Source organism: Tenrec ecaudatus, chromosome 5 (genome assembly GCF_050624435.1).
Source record: "Tenrec ecaudatus isolate mTenEca1 chromosome 5, mTenEca1.hap1, whole genome shotgun sequence".
Taxonomy (NCBI): Eukaryota; Metazoa; Chordata; class Mammalia; order Afrosoricida; family Tenrecidae; genus Tenrec; species Tenrec ecaudatus.
Window position 1 is genome coordinate 146,498,569 of NC_134534.1, and position 11,993 is coordinate 146,510,561.

Genomic DNA, 11,993 nt, shown 5'->3' on the forward strand with positions numbered 1-11,993 from the left:
CTTACCCATGAGGTAAACTCTGACCTATCTGTAGCTAGTTTGTAATTAACTGGCAATAAATATATGACATCTATGAAGCGGTAAGTCAGTTATATGGATGGAAAATAACACTCCTTTTTTAAAAGAAATTATAGTTGACCCTTGAACAACATGAGCCCCACACAACTTTGTACTCGCCTGAAACCTAACTGGTGATAGTCTGCTGTTAACTACTCATAGTCTACCAATTGCATAAGCCCCAATTTTGTATGTGCTGCACCAACACAAAAGCTGCCTTTTTAATAGGAGATTGAAAAGATTTTGCATAAAGTGCAAGGTTGCCACGCCTGCTCCTCTGTTTCCGTTTCATAGCGGTCCGTACACTGGACCCGTGTGTCCTGAAGCGGACAGTGTAGAGCAGACCGCCATCGATGGGGCACATCAAACAGCGCGGCGCTTTGCTGTCACCGGTGGGGAGCACTTCCAGCGCCACCAGCGGCCCCGGGTGTAGGTTCCAGTGTGTTGGCCACGGTGGGCCGCACTTCCGTGAACACAATGAGAAATGTACCAGGAGCGCGGGGATCACCTTTTTCTGTGATACGCAATGTCACGCAGACACACTGCTCGGGTTGAGCTGATTAGTGCCGTGTGGTGGTGTGTTTGGGTTTTTGTTTTAATCTATCTGCACACTTCAAACCTGTGGTTTGCATGGGTCCACTGTAGATCACTTTTCAGAAACGTCTGTCTGCTACAAAGACTGTGTCCTGTACGAGCAGGGCGGCTGGAGTCAGAGACCTGTGGTTGCGAGGGACGGCTTCAGGGCTGGGCGCGTGTGGGTCTGCGACTTCCCGTCTGTGCTTGTGCACACTGGAGATCAGTATGGTAAGAGTGCCGGCCGTGCCAAACGGGACGATGCCTGGAGGACAGTGAACATGGTGCCTGGAATGTGTTGTACTTAGAATGGTGCCTGGAATGCGTTGTACTTAGAATACGTTCTGACATAGGACGACCCTGGGCCAAGTAGAACTGCCCCTGGGGTGTTCAAGGCTGCGATGTTTTCAGATGCATATCGCAAGGCCTGTCTTCCAGTCCCCCTGGTGAGTCCCCACTGCCAGCCTCTTGGCTGATAGGTAAGCACTCGACCCCATGTGGCACCTAGGCCCACTGTCACTTCCTGGTATTAGTTAGTATTGATAGTATCCCTGAACAAAAACAACCCATCCGGAGAGTCATTTCTGATCTTCAAATTCATTTTTAGCTCCCCTCAGATTTTGACATTGAAGCTGCACTCTCAAAGTACCCGGTGAGATATGAAGAAAGCATGAATACGGTGTTGGTACAAGAAATGGAACGGTTTAACAAGTAAGGCTCTCTATCTCCAGTGGTTCAGAAAGCAGCCAACCAAAGTCAGTAAAAAGATAGAGTAGCATTAAATTAGATTTTAAAAGAAAAGACGATCAAATTCTATCATTTAATTTTTTTATTTTAAGTTCTAGAACCTTCTACCCCAGAAGAGAAAGTTAAAACAAATTTTTAAGCCTTTTAATTTTGAATTAGATGAAGGTTACAGAGCAGATGATGAGATTTCCATTCAATATTGACACATTTTGTTTCCACTCACCCATTGCAGTCCCTTCGATGTACACTCAGATACCCCACTTACTCCCTGTATATCTTGTGTCCATTGGCCCTCTTTTCCTAACTCTCGACACTTTGAGGTAAATGCTGCCCTTTTGATTATTCTAGCACGGGGCTGAGTTCAGATGCCAACCAGATGGGTAACTACAGGCCATGGTCTCACGAGTGCCGCCTGTCTCTTTCCGACCAGGAAGCATGGTCTCTTCTATGATACTTGCCTTTGGGTCCACGTTTTTCTCTCACTCGGTCCAGAACCTCCAAATGTGATCTTTGCAGAGCAGTGGGCCATGGTGGCCAGGCACCACCTAGTTCTAAGAGAAGGGAACTTTCTAAAGCAGAAATGACAGTGAAAGAGATACCTGCCTATACTACTTAAAAGATTCAGTAATTCTCATCCATTTTCTTATATTCTTTACAAGCACTAAAAATAGTCTAGACATTAGGTAGGATGTATAGTTATATTTTTCATTTTTCCCTGCTCTGACAGACTTATATATCCCTTTTTTTCTCTGAATCCAATCTAGCTTGTGTAAGTACCTAATATAGCCAAAGTTATTTACATTGGATTTTAGTAAATTCTCTGAAACTCAATAATGGTTTAAGGAATGGAAAAGTATTTTGGTTATGAATTTTCAAAAGTGTTTCCAAATTTATTTTAGTTTCCAGACTTGCTGATATTTTAAAATAAAACATACTAGAACGCTATGCCATAATTAATTCAGTATTTCTTATATAAAGAAATATATGTTTATATATGGTAGCATGCTGTCTCTCATTTGCTTAACCCTCAACCCCTCGCTGCCAGTATATTTATGTTGTTCTTATCAGTTTGGGCAGAAGATGGAAGCAAGTATTGCAAGTTTACATGTGAAAATGTAGTTTATGTCTTACTGCAGCATGTCCCAGATCCCGTCATTGTATCAGCCCTGATACGTTGTTCTCAGTTCCCTAATAGTAGTACCTACTTATCAGTGTTCCTTCAGTGCTTCTCTACCAGGCAGGCATTATCACCCAGAATCAACAAGTTTGAAGTGCTAGCTGCATTCTTACTTTGTTTTTGAAATATGTATGTAATGATCACGGAAGCATTCATCCATGTAGCATCTAAAATGACTCCACTTCTCACAAAGTGGGAGGTGACCACACTTTGGGAAATATTCCCATCAGGCTGTGGATGAGAGTCTAGCCGTTCTCCAAAGGTGCAGAGAGGTATTTACTATCGTGCACACGCGCTCTCTCATTTTCCAGTTTGATTAGAACGATACGGAACACTTTAATGGACCTTGAGAAGGCCATTAAAGGCGTGGTTGTGATGGACTCGACCCTGGAGGCCCTCTCGGGCAGCTTGCTGATTGGAAAGGTTCCAGAAACATGGGCCAATCGATCGTACCCAAGTCTCAAGCCCCTGGGAAGCTACATCACAGATTTTCTAGCTCGGCTGAGCTTTTTACAGGTAAAAGACTTTATATAAATACGGATGTGAGGTGCTTTAGGCAGAGGGAGGGAGGGGTAACTGGCTATGGTCACTTTAATGTCTGAGGGTCCAATGGTAGGTCGTGACAATCGAACCCCCACTTAGAATGTTGAAAATTGCATCCTTTTCCAGGTACGGAGTAGAATTCTTAAAAACTGTTTTACCAGAATGCAAGAAATATGTAATGCATATATTTCTGGAGATTTTAAGTTTGTGATTATCTGATTCTTGAGGCCATAATTTCATTCCGTCCTGTGACTTACATACTGGCCGGTAAGTCATTAAAAGAGCCAGAGGCCTGAGGTTTTCAATAATTGACCATTGTCTTAAAATCAGTGCCTCTCACTGTCACAAGGATCAACATATAACCCCCTTCCAGGGGGACGAACAACAGAAAAATCGGTGAAGGGCGACAGAGGACGATGTAAGATATGAAAATAATAATTTATAACTTATCAAGGGTTCATGAAGGAGGGGGGACGGGAGAGTGGGGTAAAATGAGCTGGTATCAAGGGCTCAAGTAGAAAGTGCTTTGAAAATGATGTTGACAGCATATGAACAAATGTGCTTGACACAATGGATGATTGTATGGAGTGACCAGAGATGTAAGAGCCCCCAATAAAAGTATGTAATTAAAAATAAAATCAGTGCCTCACGATGTTCTCTTATCTCATATAACCGAAGAAAAGATGGTGCTGAAATCCCCAGTCCTCTACCCCATGGCAGACATTGACGGCACCTGCCTTCTCTTCCCTAACTCTACCACTCGCCCGTTCTGTGGTTGAGGTCATGCGTTGGCTGTGGTCACTTGAATGTCAGTGAGCTACATGGGAGGTGGCCGTTGTATAATCTATACAGGATAATGTCTAGGTTTGGGGCAGACACCCCTAAGTAATAATGCACAAGCTTCAGGTATAGGATTTATCAGTTGCGTTTTTCTTACACAAAAGATTTATTTGTGCCACTGTAAAAGCTAATCTTAAAATAGCCAACACCTGTGAGGATGCGGAGCCAGTCTGACAGGTCAAGCATATACCTCCTGTCCGTCTGACTCCCCTTAACTATGAGCGAGGCCGTGCTTCTTTTGCTGTTGTTTTCTTAAGCAGCCTCATTGACATGTAATTTGTGTGGCATGTAACCCGTGATTTAAATATAGGAAGGGACGTGTGCAGTCGTCACCACAATCAATATTAAATCCTCTTCTTCATTCTCGTACTCATTGTTCCCAGCTCCCTATTTCCCCCAGCCCCCACGGCTATAGCCCTAAGAAAGTAATGCCAGTCTGTCTTGGCAAGGGTCTTCCTCTCCTTGTTGCCCCTCCACGTTACCAAGCATGATGTCCTTGTCCAGGAACTGGTCTCTCCTGGCAACATGTCCAAAGTATAGGAGATGACGTCTCACCATCGTGCTAAGGAGCATCCCGGCTGCACTTCTTCCGAGACAGATTTGTTTGTTTGCCAGCACCGTAGCTCAACTGCCTTGATTCTTCTTTGTGTCTTCCAACTGTCACATGCCTGTGAGGTGACTGAAAATGCCATAACTTGGCACGGACACACCTTCAGCCTCAAAGGAACATCCTTGCACAAATTTCTATACTACTAGAAATTTGAATTGCCCCTTGGAATTAATAAGGGAGCTCTCACTCATTAGGGCAGTCTCTCTGATCCCTTCAGCCTAAATCTTCCCCTGAATGGGTCTCCCCACTTACTCAGGAAGAAGTTGTATCGATTTTTTTAAATATCATTTTATTGGGGCTCTCACAGCTCTTATCACCATCCATCCATCCATCCACCCACCCATTGTGTTAGGCACCTTTGTACATGTTGCCATCATTTTCAAAACATTTTCTTTCTACTTGAGCCCTTGGTATCAGCTCATTTTCACCTTCTATCCCCCACCCATACCCCATGACCCCTTGATAATTTTTTTTCATGTCTTACACCAGCTGCTCTCTCCCTTCACCCACTTTTCTGTTGTCTCTCTCCCTGGGAGGGGATTATATGTCAAATCATTATTATGATCAGTTCCCGTTTTCTCTGCTCCCCTTCCCCTCCTGGCATCGCTACTCTCAATGTTGGTCCTGAGGGGTTTCTCTGTCCTGGATTCCCTGTGTTTTCAGCTCTTATCTGTACCAGTGTACATGCTCTGGTCTAGTCTGATTTGTAAGATAGAACTGGGGTCATGATAGTTGGGGGAGGCAGCATTAAAGAACTAGAGGAAAAATGCTTCGTTGGTGCTATACTGTGCCCAGACTGTGTTGGTTCTGTTGTAGTCTGTCTTTCTTCGCTTCCCGGTGGTTAATAAGTAGTACAAATAGATGTCCAAATAATTTACATCTGCTTTTGGCAGAAGACGTGGTCTTTCCAAGTTCCGTTCCGTTCAGGCTCTCGTTCTCGTTAGTCTGAGTTTGCGCAGAAGAATAACAAGGGAATAGCGGGAGGAGGAAGGTCGGAGGAAGGTCGTCTGCCTGCTTGGCTAAGGGAAGAGGGCCTGGTGAGGGAAAGGTGACAGTCTGCATGTTGATTGGGACACAACTGCCTGAACCCTGAGCCAACACTATCGACTTGCATACGCTGAAAAATGAATGTGTCTTTCTGTTGTTTTGTTTTCCCTTTTCAGGAATGGTATGATTCAGGAAAACCAAATGTATTCTGGCTCTCGGGTTTCTTCTTCACCCAAGCCTTTTTAACTGGAGCTATGCAGAATTTTGCCAGAAAATATACCACCCCTATTGATTTACTAGGATACGAATTTGAGGTACAGTAACTTTTAGCTCCATGGCACACCCTCACATCAAAGTCATGATATTTAAGCAATAGGGATACCCAGAAGTTATCTGTTATACACAGTGCGACTCCTTTCCACACTTTGTGCCACGGAGAAACTCTCGTTGATTTTGCATAACATTTAAAGTAGTAGAGTTCTTGACCCAGGGAGCATCAGAGAGCGTGCTGGCGAGGGAGGGCCGGGCAGGAGAGAAACGGGAAGCCTGTCTAGTGTGCGCCTCTGCCTCCAGGTCATTCCGTTGGACACATCTGACACAGCACCAGACGACGGTGTGTATATCCACGGCTTGTACCTCGATGGAGCACGCTGGGACAGAAACAGGTCAGTAGTCTTGTCTGCAGATACCTCTTCCGTTGTAGCTGAGTCGTAGATAAAATGCAATGTCTGCTCCCCGCCCCTCCCCAAACAAGAGGGCTGTGGGGAATAATATGAGTAATAAACAGCAGCAGAATTCTTTATCATAAATCATTATTCAGGGCAGTGCACTTGGTGCAAGATCATTTTCAGATCCAGACAGGGTCACCGTCTTCATTAATAGATACGTCCGTGAATATTCGAGTCCGGTTTCTTCCGTTTTATAGCAGCTGCCTTCGGCTTGTACCATGTAGGGCTTCCTGGCGTTTGAACAGTTTTGCAGCCAGGGAAAGGACCTTTCAGATGTCGGCTGGTGGATGGATAACTTTTTCTTGTACCTTGATAAGATCATACATAATGAGAATTAAAAAACAAGCAGACACAGCATTGAATTTTCAGCTTCACTGGAGGAAACTAAGAAACAAGGAATCCTGTTTAGAAATGCATGCCTGGGAGGGAGAGAAGGAGAGAGGCATTTCCTTTGGAGTCCTGCTTGCTCCTCTGCTCCCAGAATCAGGGTTAGCTTTGTTCTCAAGGGAGGCTAGTGGGGGGGCGGGGGGACTATGTAAGAGGGAACATTATAGGAGTTGTCCAGACAGACCTCCAAGACAGTGATATGGGGACACTCAACTGCACAGACCTCATTTTGCTATTTCCCTCGCTCTCATTTGTCATCAGTCGCCTGGCATCTCTCTTAATTTGCTTTTCCTTGACTATGTCTTCTTTCTTCCTCCCTCCCTCCCTCCGTCCCTCAGCAAACAAACACCTTGTCAAAAGAAACCATTTTTGAGACAGGCCAATTTGTGATGGAATCCTGACTCTGGCACTTAAATTTAAAAAGAAATAAAGAAAAACTCATAGCTGTCAAGCCTATTCCAACTCCCAGGGACCTTCGAGGACAAGGGCAGAACTGACCCTGTGGGTGTCTGAGACAGTAACCTTTCATGGGAGCAGACAGCCTCATCTTTCTCCCAGAGGGTGGCTGGTGGGTTCAAACAGTTGACCTTGCCACTATGCCACCAGAGCTGCTAGGCACTTAATTGCTGTATAATGATGAGGAAAGTACTTGACCTCTACAGTTTTCATCTACGATATATGCACAGCAGTGGGGAGAGGCTCGTTGTGAGGGCCAAATGTGATAGCACCGTGTCCGTCTCGTGACAGTACGTTAAAAGTGTCCGCGTAAATACCTGCCGCTAAAGAACTCGCCCCATGACGGCCTGTCTGTGTCAGAGCCCTGTCCCCTCGCCTGCCCCTAACCCGCCTATCAGAACTCGCCCATGACGGCCTGTCTGTGTTAAAGAACTCGCCCCATGACGGCCTGTCTGTGTTAAAGAACTCACCCATGACGGCCTGTTTGTGTTAGAGCCCGGTCCCCTTGGCCTGCCCCTAACTCGCTTCTCAGATGTGGGTCCCAGGCCTCCTCCAAGGTGCCTCAGGCTAGATGCCAGTCCCGCCCTTTGGTCCCCTGCTGCTGCCTGGCTGTGTGTGTCTTCCGAGCTTCCTCAGTTCTCTCTTGTTCCCCTCAGATTGTCATCTCCTTGCACTCGCTTTTGAATGTTTTTTGTTTGAACATTTACTTCCATCTTTTGCTCTAGTCCCCTCTAGTATTAAAAGTGAATGTCTCAATGGCATCTTGCTTTGGTAAGTTTCATACGTGGTTTCTAATTGTTCCATTGATTTCTTTCCACAGTGGCTTTCTCAATGAACAATATCCTAAGCTTCTGTTTGACCTGATGCCCATCATATGGATAAAACCAAGTAAATATGCGTCTGATACCATGTCTTCATGTTTTAGGAAGGGTCACGATAGACTCTTCTCTACTCTCCCATATCGAGGCTTAGTTCAGTTATAATAAGTTCTGACTTACTGTTTTAGATGGAAATATATTGATGCTCCTACATCCCCCCACACCCTGGCCCTTCTAGTGTAGCATTTATTGATTTGGGGAAATTCTTCTGCCTCTTTATGCTATTATCTGATGGGATTATATAATTTTCTTACACTTGTGCAAGAGGTCCACAGTCATGTGCTGGGCCTGAACTCGCTTTACACCTTCCCGAAGAAACAAACCGGTTTGGCATAGTCTGCAGCTCCAGGGACGAGCATCCCTGGCTGGAAGAGACTCCTAGGCCTCACAGCCAGCCGGGGGCCCAAGGCTGAGACGTTTCAAGCCCCAGAGAGTAGAGACCAACTAGCCTCCTGGAATTGTCCCTCCCCACATTCTGCCATCCCCTTTCCCTACCAACTTGAAAAAAAGGCGGACTCCTTTTCTTTCTTCTCCAGTTTTTAAAAATGTAAATTAAAATCTTTACAAGTTACCCAGAGTGACCACTTAGTATTTCTTTTTCGTTATTAAAGTGGCTCCGTTTCATCTACTTGAAAAGTGGCCTTGGTTTTTAAAGGTTTTCCCCTGCCTGGCTTTTCAGGGACTGAATATAGATTCTTTTTGTGAGGAGGTAAGAGTTGACCTGCTTTTCTTATTAGTAGCCTGCTGAAAACATGTGGACAGGTCAGCTCCTTGTAGTGATGGGGTCTCTTGTGCTGAAGCCCTAAGAAACTGTGCTTCCCCTGTGCCTCTTCCTCAGTCACCTCTCTCTCCCCCCAGCCTCCTCCTGCTCCTCCTCTGTCTACCCCAGCCTCCCCCTGCTCCTCCTCTCTCTCCCCCCAGCCTTCCCCTGCTCCTCCTCTCTCTCCCCCCAGCCTCCCCCTGCTCCTCCTCTCTCTCCCCCCAGCCTCCCCCTGCTCCTCCTCTGTCTACCCCAGCCTCCCCCTGCTCCTCCTCTCTCTCCCCCCAGCCTCCCCCTGCTCCTCCTCTCTCTCCCCCCAGCCTCCCCCTGCTCCTCCTCTCTCTCCCCCCAGCCTCCCCCTGCTCCTCCTCTCTCTCCCCCCAGCCTCCCCCTGCTCCTCCTCTCTCTCCCCCCAGCCTCCTCCTGCTCCTCCTCTCTCTCCCCCCAGCCTCCCCCTGCTCCTCCTCTCTCTCCCCCCAGCCTCCCCCTGCTCCTCCTCTCTCTCCCCCCAGCCTCCTCCTGCTCCTCCTCTCTCTCCCCCCAGCCTCCTCCTGCTCCTCCTGTCTCTCCCTAGGCTTTCTTACACATTTTCCCACCAACCAAGTGACCAGATTTTAACCTCCATGTCGTCTAGGCTTAGAAACACACACCCTATGAAATCATTTTGCCTCATCTTACAAGTAAATCTATAAGCTAGGGGTAAACAAAAACAAAAATGCTAAGTACCTTTTAAAAATCATTACCACAATCTTACATCGAGTACTGACCATTTTGTTGTGAGATCAGTAGCTGAACCCCTTTTATGAAACGGGTCTATTTCTTCTTTTCTAAGCCATGAAGTCTAAGATTGACAAGTCAAATGCCTACGTGTGCCCCTTGTACAAGACAAGCGAGCGTAAAGGAACTCTGTCGACGACGGGACACTCTACGAACTTTGTCATTGCGATGCTCTTAAAAACAGAACTGCCTATTCAGCACTGGATCAAGCGTGGGGTTGCTTTGCTTTGTCAGCTGGATGATTAAACTGGACCAGTTTAGAAAACATTCAAAAGAAGAAAACCGAGTGTCTTCACTTACTTAAGTATACTAATACCAGTGATAAACCCGAGCGAGCACCTGTGTCATTCTTTGGAATGGTCTTTGTCAGTGGTTGATGCGTTGTGCACCCCCTTCTATCTGGGTTCTCTTAGAAGATCACCCACAGCAAGAGTCTAGTTGGGAAGAGGGGAGGAAATGTGTTTTAGAATTTTGTTTTTTAAATTTTCTCTGAAGTGTATGGAAAAATCCTTGAAGTTTTCCGTGTGTTCCTTTTCCCAGTTGGATATGTGTGTGGAAAGTAGATCTGGGGGATCAATGAAAAGCAAGTTTTCATGACCAGAAATGATCCCTTGTGACAATGGGGTCATCGTGCCTTTCCTTTTTCAAAAACGAACGTTGTGGTTGACACGACACGGAACAGACGGCACATCGATACTCGGCAGCTTCTCCATGTGCAATTTAGGGTCGTTGGTCGCATGCTTTGAGCCGGGCACCCACGGTCACCTTCAGTGCCCACTAAAGTCCCTATCTGCTCTCTCACGGTGCTCTTGACGGTGGGTCCCATATCCATAGTTCACATGAAGAGCCAGCACTCGAGGCAGGCATCCTTGAAGAGCTCAGCTAAACTACTGTTTGGTTTTAGGAGGTTTCTGGAGATATTTTGTTGTAAGGGGTAAAGTTGATCTCAGAGCAGTAGTTTCAGTGGTTTAAGGAGCCACCGTGGCTCTAGAATACCTGGATTCCATAAACATTTGAAATTCTATTCTACAAACCCCCGCCCCAAGTTCTATGGAGCCAGTTAGCAGAGTGCTGAAGAATGGTAGGCCGCTAGCCAACCCGTTTGGTCCCCTGGCAGAGGCACCCGTTCCTTGTGGAGGCGACGGCCATTCATGGAGGCGACGGCCATTCATGGAGGCAGCTAACCGCCATCTCATTTCCTCCTCCTGTTCTCCACACTCCCCCTCCTCAATTACTTGTTACTCCAGTTGAATTAATACCAATTATTGTGCCTTGGATGGAAACGTGCAAGCTTGTAAGACCCCAGGCACTAGGCATTTAACAAAGACGGAACAGGAGCACTGGACCCATTATTAGGCCAATTAACTGGGATGACCTATGAAACCATGACCCTGAAGTTCCAAACCAAGAGCCAATCCCCTGAGGTGTTTGGTTGTGCGTAAGCAACCTCAGCAGATGCTCCCCCGCCAACCCCAAGTATTATTCATACATCTCTCATACAACTTCTACTGTATCTGCCGAAGTCCAGGGTTCCAATCTCCTCACATCCTCAACCAACATGTGTTGTTTTCTGGCTTTTTGGTTTGTCTTAACCTGGGGAGACAAGTGGTATCTGATTGTGGTTTTAATTTGCACCTCACTGGTGGCTAATGGCCTTGGGCATCTTTCATGTGCTTGGTGGCATTTGGATGTCATCCTCTTGCTATCTAAATCTTCTCTCCATTTTATGATTGGCATCTGTGTCTTTCTGCTGTTATGGTGAGGCTGTTTCCGCTGCCTCAGTCATAGCTGGCTTTCCACTCACCCATGTGAAGTGACTGTGAACATGTCAAACATGTAAGACGTAAATAAGAACATACTAAACACCATCACAAAACTAAATCTCTTTCTTTATACTTTTTAAAATGTTAGTTTCATTTCCCACAGTACCCCTGTGACTAGGTAACCTCAGAGCAGTGAAGTCGACCAGCAAAGGCCGTAAGCTGGCTAGAGGGCAGCCCAATCTTGTGCATCTGAAGTGGCAATCCTGGAAATCCTGGCCCATTGTGAGTAACCAACCAATGGTCTCATTACTCCACAGGTGCTCATAACATTACTGCACATTAACTATTTAAACCCTTTCTGCAAAACAAAATGTTAGCCAACATGTTACTCAGCCATCTTCAGTGTTTTGGGACAGCAGATACTACAGCCTCAAACCCCACCAAGACCGGCACAGCTAGTGGTGTATCAGGGACGCTGTGATGGCCACTTGTCATAATTCAGGCAGAGCACACGGCTTGGCCTATCTGAAATAAAACTGATACTGGGTGGCGCAGGCAGGCTCTGTGTTTGGGTCAACTCTAGGAATTCACTTCTCATTGCCCTCCCTCTGTGAAAGCATTCTATCCCAGGAATGAAATGCTGTACGTCTTTGAATTTGATGGGTGCAGCAGTGAAGAAAAGAGACCATGTTTCCAAAGAGCGCTAACCA

At 46.2% G+C, this 11,993-nt stretch overlaps 1 protein-coding gene across 1 annotated transcript in view; it reads left to right on the top strand.

Moving 5' to 3' along the window:
- DNAH12 (dynein axonemal heavy chain 12) overlaps nt 1-9,766 on the top strand; it is a 185,315-nt gene extending 175,549 nt beyond the window's left edge. The window contains exons 68-73 of the mRNA XM_075550753.1: nt 1,238-1,341; nt 2,866-3,070; nt 5,711-5,848; nt 6,108-6,199; nt 7,926-7,993; nt 9,576-9,766. Of these exons, the coding sequence (XP_075406868.1) occupies nt 1,238-1,341; nt 2,866-3,070; nt 5,711-5,848; nt 6,108-6,199; nt 7,926-7,993; nt 9,576-9,766 (798 nt within the window). The remainder of the gene's footprint in view (nt 1-1,237; nt 1,342-2,865; nt 3,071-5,710; nt 5,849-6,107; nt 6,200-7,925; nt 7,994-9,575) is intronic.
- Nucleotides 9,767-11,993: the final 2,227 nt, after the last annotated feature.